The following is a 20861-nucleotide window of genomic DNA, read 5'->3' on the forward strand; positions in this document are numbered from 1 at the left end:
CACAAGAAAAAAAAAAAAAAGTCTCCAGATGCCCCAGGCAGGCGCACATTTTTTCCAAGTACTTTAGGTCTGAGGTTGATTGCGTCTGCAGATTGAGAACCACAGACAGGGGGGGCTGACAGCCGCCTTACACACTTAACTACACACAGGGTTCGGAGCTGGCAGCCGCGGTGGTTACGGTAAAGATGGGGATTTGGATCACACTTGAGTGGATTTATCGTCTAAGCAGATTTATTTTCTAAGATGGGATGCCTAAGGGTCCTTAGATAGGTTCAGCTAAAGCTGTGATCTTCTCCTGTACAACGAAAGGAAAGCTTCATGGAGTAGGTGACACTTGACCCGGGCCTTGAAGATCTGTAGACCACGGAATTTTTTTTCTCCTCTGCGTGGCACAAAGAGGGGGACATAAATCACTAGAGACCACTCAAAAAGAAAAAACAGAAAAAACAGAAAAAAAAAAAAAAGGTTTCACTACAGTTGGGCCTCTGGCTCCAGAATTAGCAGTCTGCAAGAACGCAGCTGTCACCAGGCCAGGGAAGGGTGGTGTTTTCCTCCGCAAACCCTGAAGTGTCAGCCTGGAACCCGCCTCCTCTGGGGACAGGTGGAACCGGCCCTGCGGTCCCCAGGGAGCGGCCAGAGAGGGCGTTTCCGCGCCGCGGTGGGCACCGGGGGGCACGGGGGGCACGGACTGGGCGGGGGGCGCGGCTCTTGCTGTCCCTCTCCCGCAGGCCTGGGCAGGTGCGGGGACCCGAGGACCCCACCTGGTGGCTCCCAGCCGCCCCGCGGCTGCGCCAGGGCCCCCCTTCGAGCTCCAGATTTAGCACAATGCCGGGGAGAGCAGCACGGCAGCAGGAGCACCCCGCTCGCCCGCCCGCTCGCCCGCCCGCTCGCCCGCTCGCCAGCCCTCCACGGGTCCTAAGCTCTGCCCTGCGCTCCCCGCAGCGCATTTCACACGAGCTGACACCGGGCGGACACGGTGTGAGCCCCTTCCTGGGGAGTGGGTGGAGACTTCAGGGCGAGCGCCTCCTCCCTCCCCACCCCGGGCGACTTTGCGCAGGCGTAGCCCCGCCCCAGCCCCGCCCCTCTCCGCCGCCCCGCCCCGCCCCAGCCCCAGCCCCGCCATCCCGGGCTCCACCGCTAGGGGTGCGGCTGCGGCTGCGGCTCCGGCCTGCCTGCCGGCGATCGCGGTGGCTTTGAGGGCGCCGCAGCCCCGCCGAGTGGGGACAGCGCGAGGCCAGAGGGTGGGAAAGCGGCCGGCGGCGGAGGGCGGCGCCGGAGGAGGGCGGCGCGCGGTGACTCATCCCCTCTGGACGATCAGACACGCTCCGCCAGCCCGCCCGCCCGCCCGCTCGCCCAGCCCGCCCCGCTCGCCCGGCTCGCCCGCTCCGATCTCCGAGCTCCCGGCCCGGCCGCGGCACAGAAAGTTTTCCCGGGCCCAGGGCCTGCCTTGCTGGGCGCGCAGCGGGCCCGCCGAGTGCATGGTGCCGGGCGCCCCGGGGCCGAGCGTCTGGAGGACCCGGGGCGGGGCGGGGCCCGGCCGATCCCAGCTCCCGAGCCTCGGTCCAGCCGCGTCGGAAGCCGGCCTCCCTCCCTCCCTCGGGGCTGCCGCGGGGGTCGCGCTCCAGCGTCATGTCCCGGCTGCTGCCGCTGCTGGGGAGCCGGACGGTGCGCAGCCTGAGGCCGCCGGGCCCTGCTGCCACCGCCGTCTCCGCCACCGCCGCCACCGCGCCCCGCCCGCCGTCCTGGTGCGGCTGCGGCCGGGGGCTGCCCGCGCTCGGGGTCCCCGGGGGGCCCCGGCTCCTGGGCACCCACCCCAAGAAGGAGCCCATGGAGGCGCTGAACACGGCGCAGGGCGCGCGCGACTTCATCTACAGCCTGCACTCCACAGAGAGGAGCTGCTTGCTCAAAGAGCTGCACCGCTTCGAGTCCATCGCCATCGCCCAGGGTGAGCGGGTGGGGCCGCCTGGGAGGGAGGGGGAGGAGGGAGGGGGAGGGAAGAGGGGGGGACCTCGCCCCTGGACCCCTGTCGCCTGCCTCCCCAGCCAAAAGGAGAAACTTTTCCACCCCCCCCCAGTGTCCCCGAGTGTCCCCCAGGCAGGTAGGACACGCTCGGATCGTGCCAGGCAGCCGGGGCCAAGCCTGGCTGGGGCCTCCCCAGCCGTGGAATCGAGGAGCCCCAAGTGCCAGCCGCCGCCTCTCGGGGTCGTGTTTTGGTTTGCCCCGTGCCTCCCCTCTCTCCAGAAGTCCATTCCCGAAGCCTTGGGTGTCTTCCCCAGACGGTGCACCCATGCATGCCCTGTCCGTCCGTCTGTCTGTCTTAAAGTGCTTGCAACTAACTGGGCAGCCAGGGGAAACTTTCTTGAAGGCGTGTGGATGCACCCCCGCTCTCCCCCTCCACCCGCCAAGGGGGTATAGCTTCCAGAGGCAGGGATGCTGGAGGCTCTGTGTTGTTGTTGTTGCACACATCTGGCGGTGGACCGGCCCCAGGAAATCTTTTCAGGGCAAGTGGGAAAGAGCGTTATCGAGTCAGCCCCTGGAGTGTGTACTGGAAGCCTGGAGATTGAAATTGGAACTCCAGCGTTTGCTTCCTTTAAGAGCTGGGAAAGCGTGAAGTTAAGTGAATTTTTTTTTTTTTTTTTGAATCTGTGGCTTGCTTGGAAATGAAAAGCACACTTCTACTTAAAAATAATCGGGAAAGGATGAAGGAAAGCTATTTTTCTTTTCATTAGGAAAGCTATTTTTAAACAGACACGTTAAGGTAGGATATTTTTAAGACAAGTGCGGAATGTGGTAGGCCAGGATGTGAGTGTAGGCGAAAAAGGCTAAAAGTTCAGAAACAGACTCAAAAGGATGCAAAGACCAAAGTGGATTCAGTCGTAACGTGTGCTTTTGCTACGTAAATTCTGTTGTGTACGCAAAACCACAGAGCTACTATTTTACATTGCATTCGAATGTGTTGGAAGGTTTTAAATAGGTGAAGTCGGTACTGTATGGTACAGTATAGTACTATTAAGGCATCCCACAGGCCCTGAAGCATGGGACACATTCATTTGGAAAGTGTCTTTCAAGCATCTTGAAAGTTTGTCATTGGCCTGAGAGGAAAGTGAGTTCCACCTCATTAGCATGGCTTATCTTTATTACTTAAACTTTTTATTAGTTGTCCCCTTTAACTAATATCTTTTTTTTTTTCCAGTTTAGGGGATTGATAAAGTAGTGGATAGTTTGAAGAATTGCTTTACCCACAATGCTTTTTACAGGAAAACGAAGAATCCCAATCAGTCCAGGTAGCAAATCACAGTATTACAGGCAATTACACCTGAATACTAGCATATCTTTTGTCTGTGTGTTTTCCATGTGTGGTTTAAAAAAGTGCTCTTTGAAAAACAATATAGATAGTCATGCCTTAGAAGCTCAAATTTTGTCACTCAGGCAAGACTTCGTAAAAATCCATTTTCCTTTTAGGAAAAGCTAAATCTTGCAAGTTCTACATTGTCAGCATGTTGGGAGATTGGAGGGCCCTGAGAATATATTTTTATGGTGGTTATTGAAAAGCATGTTCCACAACGCCGGGCTTGCTAACTTTTATCTCCTAAGTTCCTAATTTTGCACACGCAGGCAGTGTATGAGATAGGAGTGCCACCTTTTCTAGGGAAGGTAGTGTTTTTAAATCTGAGATGGTTTTAGATATCCTTGGGAGAACCTAAAAATTCAAGTCCACGGGGGTCATTAGCATCAGTAAACCTTAATGATCTAAGTTGTTTGAGGAAGTCACTGGTAACTTAAATGGTTTAATGCCCCCTGTTTATAAGCTAAAGGACTTGAGAGTTTGGTGAGCTGTTTTTGTTGTTGCTGTTGACTAAATCATTGCCTTTTGAGTTAGTGACAGTGCTCTTGCATTAATCTGTAGCATGCCTCGGGCTCACTCTCAGTTTTCATCACCAGTACACGTAGTTATGGGGCTAACTAGACTTGCTTAGTAACTTACCTTGCTTAGCAACCATGAGCGATCTTACTGCATAGGGGTATGGGTACAGCTTATACATGCTATTGAGGAAGTCAATGTTTTTTGTTTTTTTGTTTTCCAGATGAAAACCTCTCATTTTTTTTTTCTTAGTTGCTTTTTTCAGTGTTTCCTAATTTTTTAACTCTATTTTAATCATGTATTTTTGTGTGTGAGTGTGACACTGCATGCCTTTGGAGGCCAGAGAACAATATGGGAGTCATCCAGTCTTTCCTCCCAGCATACTGGTCTGGGAGATCAAACTTAGGCCCCTAGGCCTGGCGGCAAATACCTGCCGAACCATCTCGAGTGTCTTTGTAATGTTTTAAAATACCAACACTAAATGTGTCAGTACTAGCTGCCCTGTAATCACTGTGAAAGGGCTGTTCTTACTATGGAAAGCCTGTGTGCCCTTGGAAAGGTGCTTAGATCATCCAAGGAAGCAGTCTGGCTTTGATGGAACATTACAGAAAGAAAACAAAGATCGCCTTTGCTTTGAGATGGGTGGTGAGGTCTGCTGAAATTTGGTGCTGGGTCCTTATCTGTCTCGTGTGTCTATCAGTATGAGAGTGGTACAATTTGTGACAAGATAACGCCCCACAATCAGCTTACAGCCCATGAGGCAGACTTTGCGGGATGGCCTATCTCAGTGAGTTGGGTTGTTTCGGTTTTAGAATTACACACTGACTTCCTTCCCAGTCTGAAGAAACAGTCCACGCTGCATTCCTACCTGCGGTGCGCACAACTTGTTTTCCTCCCAGAAGCAGGCTGCATTCCACGGACAGGCTGGCTTTTTAGCATAAGCAGAACTGACAAGCTGACGTTGCTACAGTTGCCTTTATTGTTAGCCAAGATTTTTTAAAGCAATATCTTCTTCCTCATTTTTGCAACTAACATTTCTGTTTATAATTGCTTTAAAAACCTCTAAAAGTACATTTTGCTTTTGAAACAAGGTAGTTGACATTGTATTAGTCTCGTTACCTGATAAAACAGATTATATCAAAGCACAGAAACGTAGAACAAGCCTCCCACAGTTTCCAATGTTCTGGAATCCTGGAGCTACATATTTGGGTATTTCTTATTCATAGTCTTTCATGATGTGGAAATCAAGCTTCTGGCTTTCTGAGGTTTTGGCTGGGGCTGGAGGGTTCATTCCCGGCAGGACTCACATGGCTGTTGGCTGGCCCTGTGGTTCTTTGTTATATGGGTCTTTCTATGGGGCTGATAGCTTTCAAGACAGAGTTCCTGGAGGGATGGGGAGACGGGGGAGGACCTTGTGTACTCAGGGAAGGAATGAGGTCTGGAAGCCAGCTTTCTAGGGCAGGAGATAGAGAGTCACTGAAGTCACTGTAGAGACTGAGTGTCGCACTTACTGAGGTGTAATGAACAGGTACTGTAGAGTTATGTAAGACTAGGGCTAGCTTGGGGAGAGAGATCATAACATGAGATTTGAAAAAAGCCTCTTAGGGAATATTATTGTCAAATGTATTCAAAAGTTTAAAAAAGAATTTTTTTGTAGGGCAAATGCCAAGGTGACATTCGATACCCTGGTCAAGTAGGTGGTTTTCCTAGGGTGAGGCTCACCCATGGCACTCAGGGTGTGCTGACCCCTGTGGCTTCCCCAAATGGGGCAAACTTGACAGAAGTTTATGGGAGGGAGGGACTGTGTTCATGCCTTACTCTAGAAAGATACTTCAGGGTGAACAGTGAGTTTTTCTGTCACAGCACACTCATTAGCTTACAATTCTTGTTTCTTTGTGTAAACAGTAATTGTGTGCTTTTAAAGTTTTTTACTGTTATGTACTCCATATTACTCATATAATTCTAACCTGTGTGTCTTCACCCCTCTCCTTTTGTGACTGCTTATTTACAGTAGGCCACACCCCTCTGTTTGGAGCCTTGGCAAGTAGCCTAAAGGACCTTTGACAAAATGAAAGTTTGGCAGCTCTTGGGCTTGGACTTCTAGAGTCCTTACACATGACCAAATTTTGTCCTGGAGATTGCTCTGCTAGGGGTCTTGCACCTTTAAAAACCCTCTCCCTATTCTCCACAGCCTGTTCCTCGGGGTTGTATGAGAAGCAAGCAGTTGTGCCCACATCCTAGCCTCTGGGATGCAGTGAGATGAGCTCAGCTTTTGCTCAAACAGAATAGCATTTCCCGTGTCAATTGAGACACATGACAAATAAAGACATTGCAATGCTGTAGTTAAGATAATAAAAGAGGAATATAGTTGGGATGGCCCCAGCTGGCCTCAGCAGGAGGGCAGGAGCCACTAGCCCCAGGGCCCAAGAAGTGTTTCCTCTCAGGGGTCTGGGCCCAGCTGGTACAGGCAGATGCAGGTTTCCTCAGTAATGTGACTGCGGCATTTCAGAATGGTGATAACATTTAGGTAATAAGTTAGAGCTTGTAGAGAAAATATTCCGAGAAGGGTAATATAGTGGGATATTACCAATACAGAGCCAGGTAGAAATATAAGGGTATTTAATAGGGAAAAGCCCAACTTACAGAGCGACCTAGCCAGCCGGCGTGGCAGCAGTCTGTGTGCAAGCCCAAAAGAGAAACCGAAAGCGAAAACACAGTCACCCTACATCCCCTGACCACGCCCTCGCAAGCTTGTGAGGGCGTGGTCAGGCACACCTGTAGCCAGCCCCTAAGTAGGCGTGGCTACAGCTTCCCCTACAATTCCCTTTTTAGTCTAAAAGAGGATTAAAACTTAACAGTTTAAAGTATCCAAAATTAACAATCCTAAAGGTAAAATACAAGAAGATACAACAATCTGCTTATGTCACATCCTAACTATCTATTTTAACTAAACCCTAAGGTCATCCTTCCCCTACAGGGTAAAAGAAGCCATGGAACTTTGTATCTCTCTTCTATTGCTGCTGTGAAAAGTTAGTTACAGCAACTCTTGTAGAGGTTTTGCAACAACTCAGGGTCTAAAGTGAGCCTTTTTTTTTTTTTTTTTTGGTTTTTCAAGACAGGGTTTCTCTGTGGCTTTGGAGCCTGTCCTGGAACTCGATTTGTAGACCAGGCTGGCCTCGAACTCACAGAGATCCGCCTGCCTCTGCCTTCCAAGTGCTGGGATTAAAGGCGTGCTCTGCCACCAATGCCCCGCTCAAAGTGAAGGGAGCTGGTCAGCAAGGCCCAGTGCTTCAGGAGTCTCTGGGGAGAATCTGTTACTTTAGTCTTCCAGCTTTTAGCATTCCTTGGCTCTTGGCCCCACCACTGCTTCAGATGACCCCCCCCCCCACACACACACACTTTGTAAGGACTCTTGTCCTACATTTAGTTTTCAATTAGCAATTATTATTCCCTGGATAAAACTTGAGTTGCAAATGCCACTTTACAAAGCTTGTGACAACATTTAGGACCCAACCAGATAATTCAGAATAATCTCATAAAATCTTCAATTACATCTGTATAGGTAATGTATTCAAAGGTTGGAGGATGAGGGCATCTCTGAGGTCCCCCGTCCAGCTTCTTACAAACTTGTTGTGACCTAGTCCGGAAAGGCCACACTGCCTTCTTTGCTGCATGCCATTTATTGATCAAGGGACATGTCACCAGGGCCATTCCAGATTCAAGGAAAGAGAACTTAGCATTTTATGTTGAGTGGCCCTGCCTAGTAACTGTAATTTCTTTCTATGTGTGTAATGAACAAATTTTCTCTTGAAGATTTTGCAGATCATTGTAAGTTTTTATAAGGGTACAGGGCCCCTTTCTGAACATTTGTTCCTGTACCAAGTGCCAGTACAGTGACTCTTTTTAGATAATGAGATGTGCTGCGTTCCTCTCTCTTTATCAGGATTTCTCACTTTCCGGGTGTGGGGTTTTGGGCTGGGCCATTCTTGGCTCTGGGGCTGTCTCTAATAGGATACTTCACAGCAGTCCTGTCCTGGGCCTGCCATTTGCTCTCCTAGTTGTGTTGGCCACAAATGTCTCTAACTGTAGCTAAGTGTTTCTTGGATTGTAGAGAGTCTGGAGCCTTGCAGAAAGAGGCCTATCAGACTCTCCTGGCTGAGAGACATCATTTATATGAAACTCTGCCATTGTTTCTTTAGCTGGTCGGGCTTGTCTCTCCTCTCATCATACTGGTGCTTGCTATCAGCCACCTGCCTTTGCCCCTACACCACTGTTTCATTTTACACCTATTTGTGACCTGAGAAGGATCTATCCAATCAACTTCTCATCTGTGTGATCAATCAACTTTACTGATAACTATTTCCCTTGATTGTGCTTTTTCCATTTAACTAAATTCTAAATATTAGAAAGTTAGAAAATACAGCTTTCAAATAAATCAGATGTTACCCTAGTCTAATTTACTGTTTGGTAGTTCAATTCTTCTTCCTCCTCTTCTTCCTCTTCTTCCTCCTCCTCCTCCTCCTCCTTGTCCTTTTTCTTCCAGTTATGACAAGCAAGTTTTTTTTTTTTTTTTTTTTTTTTAATGAACAAAGCTGTGGGTAGGAAAGTTGGAACACTATAAGTCAGTGATTTATAGGATCATAAATAGGGTTGCACGGAGCTGAAAGAAACTGCGTGATCTTGAATGTTGGGGATGACCTGATATTAAGTCATTATTATTAGTAGAGATTTAGTTTCTCTAAAAATAGTGATGTTTGCACAATCACATTCTTGTCCACTTTCCTGTGGCGTGCCTGCTTATAAAATCACTGCAACAAGCAGAGACCAAATCCCCAAGTGCAGAGTCTATTAGCATAATATTCAAGTCAGTTGAATTAATTAGTCCGTAGCTTTACAGGCTTCTAGCCTTGTCTTTGGCTCATTGCTTTATGTCTTCTTTAAGTTAAGGCACATAATCATGTAATAAGTAGCTACATGTTAAAATCATCTCAGTCTGATTAATGTGTGTCTCTTGCCGGGAAACTATGAGACCTTTATTCTCCTGGCCTTTGATGAACTACATCTGACCATACCCCTTCTCCGTCTTAGGTAAAATATGAGAATGTGTACATACTTTCCACTAAATGCCAGGGTGCTTCTATACTGTATTTTGGTGCAGTGGTTTTCTGTGCAGCTACTTCTATTTGTAGATGTACTAGTCATTACACCAAATGCGAGCAGAGCACAGCTGTTTTAGGTGGCATCTTTTTAGACCGTGCAGTGAGAGTGAAGTGTGTCGGGCTTAGCCTGCCCTCCACCTTCCCCCAGGGCACTCACACACACATTCTTCTCTGTTTCATTCATTCCTGGTGGCTCTTCCCCGCTCTGTGTGGAGGTGTGCTTCTTGGTACTTCCGCTACTGTCTCTAATGTGTGCTGTTCTGCTACTGTTACTATTCCACAGTGCTTATAATTTATCTTTCTTTTATTAATAAAACAAAACCTTACGTCTCTCCACCCCCTCCCCAAGGTGTAATCTTGATGGACACTTCATGGACCAATACTCATTGGTCTCTCCGGTCAGTCGGTGAATCCATCTTGTGGTTATAGATCCAGCCTCAGCTGTCTCACTGGAGGTCTTTCTTGAGAGTGTTATGGCTGGTTATCATTGCTCTAAATACCCAGAAAGTAGTTGTCTGGGGCATTGCTTTTTATGAGTCTTTCAACTGCTGGAAATTTAAGTTAGAATGATGTTCTTGGCTTAGTTCAGATTTCCTGTTTCCCATCGGAATTTCAGGATAGACTAGCATGTTAAAAAAAAAAATCTGTAATTTAAAAATCAGTCTGGAATTTTGTTACGTAACTTGTGAATTTTTGTGTGTCTTATTGCTGTAGGTATTGCTGTGGCACGCACATCCTCACGGCTGCTGTGTGTAGGTTATTGGGTGGACTGAACTGAATCTTCATGCACTTTCCTTGTTTACTGTTCTTGGAAGACGTTATCTTTATTTTAATGTTAATAAACAGAGGCTGAGTACTTTGCCCAAGATCTTTCAAGCTGCATGTCATATTTGAGTTATAACTCTGCTTTGCCTGCCTTTAAAGCCTCAGTTCTTATTCTTCCTCTTTGAATATTTGTACTGGGATGAATATCCAAATAGCCAAAACCCAAAACTTGTCAGTGTTATCTTTTCTGTGTGTTTGCTTGTGTTTTTGAGGTAGGGTTGCCTCAAGCTCACTATCTTCCTGCCTCCTAAGTGTTGGCATTGTAGGCCTGCATTACCATACCCAGCTGGTAACATATCTTAGTCTGTTTTCTATTTGCACAAATACATTGTCAATATATATATAAGCAAACACAGCATCATTACTTTGTCAGTAAGGGACCTCAGTGTGCAGCATAGCTAATAAGATATGTAAAAGTTTGGAAAAGTCAGGAAGCCAGTGTTTGAGTTCGTTCATAGCTTTCTGTATATTGTCTGCTTGTGAGGTAATTATGGAGACTAGTCAGTGGTTAGTCAGTGGTTAGGCGGGTGTGTGGACACTACAGTTGGGACTGAGTGGGTGGGATGAAAGGAGAAGCCCCTAGGAAGGAGCTCTGAGACTCCCGAGTGCTTGCTGGATGGGGAGAGGAAGAAAAGCCAGAATTAGATGGCTGTGAATGTCTAGAGAGATGGAAAAACAGCAATGAAGAGAGCTTTTCAGATGAGCTGGTGATCTGGCAATTCACCATGGCGAGAGGGCACGTGGGTGGGGGTGTCCTTGGCTTTAAAGAGAAGAAAAGGGAACAGTGTCTGTTTCAGGAGTTTATGATGGTCACATGGGGAGCAGTCAGACTTAGTTGGCTGAAAAGGAAAAGGGTTTAACTTTGTAAAGGGAACCTGGGGTACAGAGGGTAGCTATGGGGCTAGATTTTTACCTGATCTCTGTGCTCATAGGTTAGTCTGAACTTAAAGGACAAATTAGTTGTTAATATGCTCATTTCCACAGGTGGTCCCTGAGTAGGGGTCTAGTTCATCACTGTCATAATTCCCGCCTGTGTGAATTCAGAGAGCTTGACTTTCTCTGTCTCTACTCCGTTCTCAGTTTATTTGCAAATTGCATATTCTCCTTGTGCTTCGTGGCAGGATGATATTTTAATATTTTTTCTGTAACCGTCAAGCAAAGTGACCTTGTAGGCAGCTGTCTGGAGGGTCATCTCCCATTCCTGTAATCTCAGAAATCCACTGTGTGCTTTCAGACAGCTTTGAAGGAAGCCGAAAATAGTTAATGAGTTTTCGTTATGAAAAATGTAAATTTCACATGTAAGCAAACCACACTCTTGTGGCAGCACTCTGTAGAAAGTCTGTGGCTGTTTAGCAGGTAGGATCTGGTCTTGGTGAGGAGTTCATAGGCAGAGTAGAATTTGTCAGCATTTACATTTGCTCCTAAATGCAGAAAAAGTGAGCAGTGTCCAGTCGGTGTTTAGATAAATTGTCTGCTATGAACAGTGCAAACTCAGAAACCGTAAAATTTTGTAAGTAAATTTTGGGGTGTCAGATGGTCTTATGGTTGGGAGACATGGATTCAGATAGTTTTGTGTCTGTGTTCCTAAGAAGATGGGGACATTGGGAATATTAGTCCTGAATTTGAGCCAAGGTCTTTCAAGCCGTGTTTGTTGGCCTTGAGCAGCAGTCACCCCGAGGTGCAGTGAGCTCAGTCACACTATTCTGTATGGTGAGCTCTTCTAGAGACACCCTGGGCTCATTGTGTGTAATCTTGGGTAGAAACCTTCAAGAAGCTGCAGGCAGTCCCCCAGTCCAGGCGTGTCCCAGCGTCTGTGTGTTGCCATTAGCCTTCACGCTGCCTTTCCTTGCTCTTAGTCTATTCTAGCTGGACGCTTCTAATGGTGTACGGTTGCATCTCTCCCAGGTAAACAGCTGCTGACGTCTCCTCTGCCCTTGTCAGCTCCTCACAAGGCTCCAGTTGCTTGCCCTTTGACTACAGTTCTCTTCCAGCCTGAAAAAAGCTTTACATGTGAATTGACTTTGGTTTGGTTTATTTTACCATGAAGATGGATGATGTTCCTTGTAGCTCTCTGTTTTGCAGTGGAAAGTGAATTTGGTTTAATGACGTTTACTCTGAATACATTACCTGAAATTAGGATATAAATGAAGAGTCTATCTCATATCTCAGTATGTTTAAAGGCTTTGCACGTCCTCATGAATTCCCAGGGGTTCCCATGCTATACAGGTTCAGGGACTCTATTCTAAATAGCAAAGGTTTGAGCTTTTTATTCACTCAAGATAGTAGAAAATTGAAACTGTTCAGATAGTAGGTGTAGGAACATTTGAGTTGAGAAGTATAAGCAAATGTGATCATTATAAGGTGTGGTGCGTTTTGTAGAATGGTAGAGTTTTGTGTTAGCATGCGTGAATGATCTTATATTTAACAATATATTATCCTAGAATTGTTTTCCTCTGCTTCAAAGGGGCTTGCTTCTTGCAGACATTAGAAAAAAATGTGACCTGTTAACATGGCTTTTATAGCTACGTGGCAATCACCTTTGAGAAATGAATATTGTATAGCAGGTGCCGCTACACAAGGATGCCGTGCCCAATGCCACATTTCCCTGTTGTAGTGAACATAAGAGACAGCCAGTTTAGAGAAGACTCACCTAGCTCGGCGTCTACACAGCCTCGCTGTTCCATTCTGCAGCTGCCTCTTGACTAGATCCCTTCATGGTGCAGAGAGCAGCACGGGGCCCTGTGAAAGCCATTAGTAGCTGGGTAGAAGTACAAGAGGCCCAGTCTGCAAACAGGAACTCAGGGGCAGGGGCAGGAGGAGGATGTGTGTGAGAGACAGACAGACAGACCCTGGATCTCACAGATTCTCATTATCCCTTCCTAGGACATATTCCCTAGTGACCTAAGGACCCCTCGCCTTGTTCTGTCACCCCCAGCAGCACTACCCTGGGGACCAGTGCACCTGTAGGGATCAGACCACGCTCAAATCATTGCAGTGATGAACCGCATATACCTCGGTGCTCCAGAATACAGATTGCCTGGCGACAGCATCAGTTTAAGTACAGGCGGTGATGCTTGCACAGCTGAAATTTCCTGACAGTGCTTTTCTCAGATCTGTCCCTATTAAGCGATGCGTGGCTGGATAACTTTTTGTTCATTTTATTTCCTGTTGTTGTCTACAACATACTCTCCAAGGAAGTATTTCCTCAGGGATTATGCTTCCAGGCAGAGAGCAATTTCATTGCTTTCCAAAAATGCTATTTTCCTCCGGTTCTTTCTGCACTTACTTTTGACTACTTAGAATTTTTTGGTTCACTCTGACAATTACAGACTTCCAAGTATCGTTCAATAAACACTTTTCCTTCCCCAAATCATTAGAAATTGAATTCCTGGGATGAAGCCTTATTGTCTCAGTGATAGGTGACAGTTCCTTGGGAAGCAGTCTGTAAGACAAAGATTAACAGGCAAGAAGTATCGGGTCCTGTTGCTGCAGTCCTTACCTCAGGAGAGAAAGGGAAATGAAACCCAGGCCTGGCTTTGTCAGGGAAAGCAATTAGGTTTTGGGAGAGTCTGAAGAGAAGGCTCAGCTGCCTCTGTGGGCAGTTCTGGAGTTGGGATGGCCCTCCTTCCTTGTCCTGAGGTGGTTGAGAGTTCTCGGTCTTACTTCTGTGGAGGGGGGCTGTTGACTGTAGACTGCTGTGGGAAGAGTATAGAGCCTTGGTGAGGTACTGTTCTCCAGCTGCAGCCCTGCCATCCACCCCCACCCCACAAGACAGCCACTGCCGAGAGCCATCTCTTAGGACTTCAGGCAGCTGCGGATGGTATTGTACAACCCAGTGTTCACTACGCTCGCAGTACTTTGCTGTGCATTTCCTACAAACAAGGACACTTTGCCGGAGGAGAGGATGCACTGGAGAAGGGTTAACCAAGACTAAGGACGTGTGAAGAAATCTTATGAAACCCTACTAGTTTGTAAACTAAAAATATATTAAAAGGAAAGGGGGGCATTTGAACAGAGTTGACTTGTCGTAGGTGAACAGTGCTGTGGATGAGTTAGTGACCAGGGAGGCCCCAGTCACCCATACAGTCGTGGCTACTGCTACTGCTCTGTTCTGTTACCCACCGCACCCAGACCCTAGGACCCCACTGCTGAAGATACCACATTGGTCGCAGAACTTGAACTGACCAGAAAACTCTGTGTCCCTGCTGACTAGCTTTCCTAGTGCTGGAAGGGGCTGTGCAGGCTGCTGGGGGCGGGCGGGGAAGGGGGGGAGACAGCCGTGGTCTCACCCAGTACTGGATCCCGCCTACTGCAATACTGACCTGCCAGTTAACATGTGCCTACTGGCACAATAAAGGCAGGACAGTTGATGGGGTAACCAACCTGTGCCACAGGGTGGAAGTCACGCATGGTATTGAAAACCCAAGTCTGGAGAAGGCACAGGCCCAAGGCGAGAACCTCTTGATACTGTTTTGCTAAGTGATCGTGTTGTCAAGCTTCTTTCGAAACGTTTATCTTTACATGTGCTGCTCCCAGCCCTAGGCAGAGAAGCTTCTTACTCTGCCAGGTAATGGCTGGTTAAATGCAGATGTACATAGCTCTTCAAAGTGCTGGGAATAAGTGGCCGAGTCGTCAGCAGTTGACGGGATGTCTGTAGCTTGCTCAGGGAACACGGCAGGAGAATGGGTAGAAAGAGTGTTATAGTCAGAGGACAGCGAGCGGCGACTCCTGTTATTCTTAATATAGATGTTTTCTAATCTCTGATACCTGTGCTGAGATTTGTTTATGATCTAACAAATAAAGCTTGCCTGAAGATCAGAGTGCAAAGCTAGCGACAGCCATAGAGGCCAGACAGTGGTAGTGTTGCACACCTTTAATGCCAGCACTCAGGAGACAGAGGCAGATGGATCTCTGTGAGTTCAAAGCCCCAGGGCTACATGAGATTAAATCAGTCTAAAAGAGAAACTGAGCTCACACAAAGGTGATCTGAGCACTGGGGATGACACGCCTTTAATCCTAGCACTAGGGAGGTGGACACAGGAGTGATATGGCTGGGCAAGAGGAATAGAAGGTGGGAGGAGACAGGACCTCACAGTCTAGGCAGTCTGAGGAGCAGTGCGGTCTGAGGGTGCAGTCTGAGGATGCAGTCTGAGGAGCAGTGCGGTCTGAGCATGAAGTCTGAGGGTGCAGTCTGAGGATGCAGTCTGAGGAGCAGTGCGGTCTGAGCATGAAGTCTGAGGGTGCAGTCTGAGGGTGCAGTCTGAGGAAAAGTGTGGTCTGAGGGTGCATCTGAGCATGAAGTCTGAGGGTGTGGTCTGAGGAGCAGTGCAGTCTGAGGGTGTGGTCTGAGCATGAAGTCTGAGGGTGCGGTCTGAGGACAGGATGCCCCTTTGGTCTGAGCATTGGCAGAGGTGAGAGCTCTCTGGTGACTTGGCTGCTTTGTTTCTCTGGTCTTTAGCTTGAACCCCAATATCTGTCTCTGGGTTTTTACTGTTCATGCTACAGAGCCCGCTTGTCACCAGTGTACCCTGCCGCGCCTTCCCGTCCGTGCAAATGCTCTTTCACTTTAATCTGGGCCTCAACACCCAGTGTGTGCACATCCTTTCCACTCTCCAGCCTGACCCCTGACCCCTCGTGTGTGTTTACCCCCTGCCCTGCCTTAGCTGTGAGCCTACTGTGTATCACCCTGCCCTCCTCACCTTTGCATGAAGCTATTAGAGTGAGGCCTGTGTGAACTGTGTGAGATCACACTTCTGTGTCATGTCTGGACTGTTGGACTACGTTTTATGGGAAGAAATGTCCCCCCCCCACCCATTTGCTTAAAATTCGCAGTGCTTTAAGGCTAAGCCCAAAGCCTTGCTCTTCTGGAAGACTGTCATCTGTCAGGAGACAGTCAGTTCTTTCTGCCGGAAGGTCACAGAGTGCCTGCTCTCTACTTCCTGTGTCTGTTTTTACACTCTGCCAACTGATGTCTATAACTCTTGGATATCAGGGACAATTGTTTTTTAAAGATGACCCTTAAGTTTTTATTTTGTTTTCTGGTCATAACTGGAAAGTCAGATTGAAAAAACTTTCCAGTCAATCTGTGGTAGAATTCCTTTATTTTTACATGCAAGCTTTAACCGATGAACTTGCTTCATCATCAGCTAGTGAACCCTGGGGAGATGGTTGAATGCTACTAAAATTGAAGAATTTAGAAACAGAGCATCGAACTTCTAAGGAAAATAATTTCCTATTTTGCATATGTAGAGTTTATGCATAATTTATTAAATAATCTGTTTTTCACTTGCATAGGCTGTTTCCGCTGTAAATGATTCCCAGGATTCAAATAATGATGCTTTAGTTAAATAATATCGGTCTCCAACAACGTGACTCCAATTTTATTTGCTTATTAACTTTGAATAATTGTGTAAAGTACAAACTTCTCTCGAGTGTTGCTGAGGTTCTCAGTTCACAAAGCACTCTATAAGCGCAGATGTGTGGGGTGTCGCGAACAGTCTCATCCCAGCGCGTTCCTATTTGGGTGCTGTGTGTCCATTCTTCACCTCACTGTCTGACAGAAGAGCACGCAATCGCGTTTCCTTCTTGTCTCCTAGTGACAGGCCCCTGGAACATTTTCCAGAGTGGATAATCTGCAGGGAGTTGAGGACCACGCATGGTTGCACATGAGCGTAATTGTAACTCCTCTGGAGAATGAGGCAAGAGGGTTATTTGAACTCAGGAGTTTAAGCCACTCTGAGCACCGCAACCCCACCTCAGCAGTCAACCAAATGCATGAAGGAATGAACAAGGAATTGATGGGGAAATGAAAGTGGTGTGTCAAAGAAATGAAAGTGTGAACTGAGTGTGAGCAGGCCAGTTTATTACAGTGAGGCCCGTGTGAACCGTGAGAGATCACACTTCTAATCCCAGGCCAGCTATTAGAGTGAGGCCTGTGTGAACTGAGTGAGCTCACACTTCTAATCCCAGGACAGCTATTAGAGTGAGGCCTGTGTGAACTGAGTGAGATCACACTTCTAATCCCAGGACAGCTATTAGAGTGAGGCCTGTGTGAACTGTGTGAGATCGCACTTCTAATCCCTGACCAGCTATTAGAGTGAGGCCTGTGTGAACTGTGTGAGATCACACTTCTAATCCCTGACCAGCTATTAGAGTGAGGCCTGTGTGAACTGTGTGAGATCACACTTCTAATCCCAGGCCAGTTATTAGAGTAAGGCCTGTGTGAACTGAGTGAGGTCACACTTCTAATCCCAGACCAGCTATTAGAGTGAGGCCTGTGTGAACTGTGTGAGATCACACTTCTAATCCCTGACCAGCTATTAGAGTGAGGCCTGTGTGAACTGTGTGAGATCGCACTTCTAATCCCTGACCAGCTATTAGAGTGAGGCCTGTGTGAACTGTGTGAGATCGCACTTCTAATCCCTGACCAGCTATTAGAGTGAGGCCTGTGTGAACTGAGTGAGATCACACTTCTAATCCCAGGCCAGCTATTTTAGTGAGGCCTGTGTGAACTGAGTGAGATCACACTTCTAATCCCAGGCCAGCTATTTTAGTGAGGTCTGTGTGAACTGAGTGAGATCACACTTCTAATCCCAGGCCAGTTATTAGAGTGAGGCCTGTGTGAACTGAGTGAGGTCACACTTCTAATCCCAGACCAGCTATTAGAGTGAGGCCTGTGTGAACCAGGTGAGATCACACTTCTAATCCCTGACCAGCTGTTAGAGTGAGGCCTGTGTGAACTGAGTGAGATCACACTTCTAATCCCAGACCAGCTGTTAGAGTGAGGCCTGTGTGAACTGAGTGAGATCACACTTCTAATCCCAGACCAGCTGTTAGAGTGAGGCCTGTGTGAACTGAGTGAGATCACACTTCTAATCCCAGGCCAGTTATTAGAGTGAGGCCTGTGTGAACCAGGTGAGATCACACTTCTAATCCCAGGCCAGTTATTAGAGTGAGGCCTGTGTGAACCATGTGAGATCACACTTCTGATCCCTGACCAGCTGTTAGAGTGAGGCCTGTGTGAACTGAGTGAGATCACACTTCTAATCCCAGACCAGCTGTTAGAGTGAGGCCTGTGTGAACTGAGTGAGATCACACTTCTAATCCCAGACCAGCTGTTAGAGTGAGGCCTGTGTGAACTGAGTGAGATCACACTTCTAATCCCAGACCAGCTGTCAGAGTGAGGCCTGTGTGAACTGAGTGAGATCACACTTCTAATCCCAGACCAGCTGTTAGAGTGAGGCCTGTGTGAACTGAGTGAGATCACACTTCTAATCCCAGACCAGCTGTTAGAGTGAGGCCTGTGTGAACTGAGTGAGATCACACTTCTAATCCCAGACCAGCTGTTAGAGTGAGGCCTGTGTGAACTGAGTGAGATCACACTTCTAATCCCAGACCAGCTGTTAGAGTGAGGCCTGTCTTAGGAGGAAGAGAGGGAGGAGGAGAAGGAAGCGGTGTGATTGCTCGTTTGCTTTGCATTATTGTAGCCAGAGGCCTGAGACCAGGGTGATGGCATTTTGACAAAGGTTCAGTCACGCCTGGTCATAGTGTCACAAGATAGGAGTTGAGGGGTCTTCTAGCTTCCACACAGGGGCACCTGCCCCCTCTCCCCCTTTCCCTTGTTCTATTTTAAGACAGGTTTCACTAAACTCGGGCTGCCCTGGGACTTCCTGTGTGGTCCAGGCTGGCCTTAACTCTTGGTCCTCCTGTCTCTGCCTCCTTAGTGCTGGGGTTATAGACATGGACCACTACTCCTGGGTAGAGGGGGTGGGGGGTAAATCTTTAAGGTCACAGAACAATTTAAAATTTTCCTACTGGTTGTTGTAACACCAGGGCGTCACTCACTAGGCAAGTGCTGCACCTAGCGCCCGTTGGCTGTTATGACAGTACCATTTAATTCCGCATTGCCGGTTTTACAGTACTGTGTGTAGAAAGGAAGGCCTATATGCCAGCACATAGCACTTTAAAATCCTAACGTGTTTCATTTTTGCACACATTGTAATGACTTCAGTGCTTGATTGCGTTTTGATTTTACAATATTTTTAGCATGCAGATTTCCCAAACCTGAGATGGTCATTGTGAATCGTGCGAAGGAGGTATCACCGGGAGAGACCCCTGATAGCTTTGGTACAGTACAATCTGGCACTGTTGTTTGGCAGCTGTTTATTGCAAATAGCAAAGCATCTATGTGACAGGACTTCTTGCTTGTTCAAATAGAACACTTAAAAACTTTTTTGCATTAATATTTTAGATTGTCAGCATAATGCTTCCATTACCTAACCCTGGCCTGTGGACGTAACTGAGTAACTACTGCGTGCTTAACTGACTAAAGAATTAAGTTTGTGACGGTGAGAAAGTAACAGCTCCATAAGGAGGCTGAGACAAGGCTTTACTAGTTCAAAGCCACCCTGGGCTACAAAATAAAACCCTATCTTAGTGCTCTCCCCATACATAGACATATTTCTCTTGAGCAGTCTGTAAGCTTATATAAGTTCATGTTAAAGCCAGAAGTGAAAGACTGGTTTGTTGTGTTTTAGACTCGGTAGCTGTACAGTTGCATAGTAGTGGTGAAACTGTGTGAACTGTGTTTATGCTTGACACTCACACAGAGAAAACCAGTTTAAAATTGATATTCTCTACCCTGATTTCAATTCATAGTCAATTTAACATTTAATGTTAACTAGTTAATATTTAGCAGTGCCCAAAGTGCATTACAGAATGTGAAAAGGTAGCTGACTGATTCTATCTGTGGCCTTATGGGTTAAAGATATTTTGTAAGGCCGAGGATTAAATAGTACTCAGATAGTGTTTGTCAAGGACAAAAACAGAGTTGTCAGAACTTCAGAGAAATATAGAGGCGCAGCCTGCGTGTACACGTGTTTGCACTCACGTTGACATATTAGTTCCTTGTCTGCAAAATCCTCTACTATAGCCTACTTTGTTATTTCTAATGGCAGTGTAAAAAAAAAAAAAGTAAGCAGGTAAGCATACACGTTTAATGCTAATATGTCTTGAGGAACAGTTTTGGTTTGGAATTATTCTGGAGGTTGTTCCCAGTGTGGGCACAAAGAAAGGCTGTGTGTTCCCGAGCTGATTGACGGCACTCACCCCCAGCAGGTTCGGGGCTGCCGAGTGGGAACTGAACTAACAGTAGGGCTTGCATGGTACTCAGCTCCTGAAACTCAGCCTCCAGTTAGGCCCCTGGTCGTTACACCTCTCTGCAGACATTGAGATAGTTTCCCCCAGAAGCCACCAGTGTGCAGGAGAGAAGGAGAACACAGCTGCCTCTTCGGGAATGCAGAGACCTAACCTTCCGTTTGGGCACTGTGAAAATGTGTGTTGAGGGGTTGGCGTCAGTTCCTGCAGGCCCTGCAGAGTTTTAGTTCAGTGTGATTTCAGGACAACAGATCTGTTCAGGGTTAGAGATTGGTCCTAGACTGGAGGCCACATAGTTCTGAAGCCTGCAGAAGTCTAATGGGTGCCTCTCCCCATGCATGTAGGGTTTTATTTGGTGATCATGATGAGCCATATGGCTTTTTAATTTCCCTTTTCATGATGCGTGGTGGTGAGGTATATCAGATTTATTATTTTCTTTTAAATTACAGATGCTTGAAAAACTACGTGTGAGAGATTGTATCCTAGGAGAGGGAGGGAAAGCAGCTTGAAGAGGACAGTGGTATTTAATTGAAGTTTTCTTTCTCTTTGAAACACTAATGCATGGCCAGTGTCTTTGTTCTCTATTTATGTGCTGATATTTTTTATTCTTTATTTTTCTGCTGGAGGGTTATTAAATCAAAGGGAATTTGAGTCGACACTGTAGACCAGCTGCCCGTCACAATGAAGGCACCGCCTCTGCGGCTCCAGCTTCCATCTTCAGAGCACAGAATTCTGTCCACACTTCCGGGTGGCCATGCTCCTTGCCTTAGATACAGTTCTTAGTTGTGACGGACTCTGCAGTATTGGTAAAAAAGTTTAGAATCGCTGCCGATAGTAGCATTTCCCATTGTTTTAATCAT

The 20861-nt window shown here is 47.2% G+C and overlaps 1 protein-coding gene and 1 non-coding gene across 3 annotated transcripts in view; both read left to right on the forward strand.

The window, feature by feature from the left end:
- The first annotated feature begins 1167 nt into the window (after window positions 1-1167).
- LOC103160192 (transmembrane protein 65) overlaps window positions 1168-20861 on the forward strand; it is a 42204-nt gene continuing 22510 nt past the window's right edge. The window contains exon 1 of one of the 2 annotated variants that reach the window (XR_004771265.1): window positions 1168-1945. Coding sequence is in view for 1 of the 2 variants with exons in the window: in XM_027431635.2 (XP_027287436.1) it covers window positions 1630-1945 (316 nt within the window). In the remaining variant the exon portion in view is untranslated. The remainder of the gene's footprint in view (window positions 1946-20861) is intronic. The other variant, XM_027431635.2, reaches the window with a different exon arrangement.
- Window positions 5525-5684, forward strand: LOC113832048. The gene has a single exon (XR_003488133.1). It is a non-coding gene; the product is annotated as a U1 spliceosomal RNA (small nuclear RNA).

The sequence above is a fragment of the Cricetulus griseus genome, chromosome 10 (assembly GCF_003668045.3).
Source record: "Cricetulus griseus strain 17A/GY chromosome 10, alternate assembly CriGri-PICRH-1.0, whole genome shotgun sequence".
In the NCBI taxonomy this organism is placed as follows: Eukaryota; Metazoa; Chordata; class Mammalia; order Rodentia; family Cricetidae; genus Cricetulus; species Cricetulus griseus.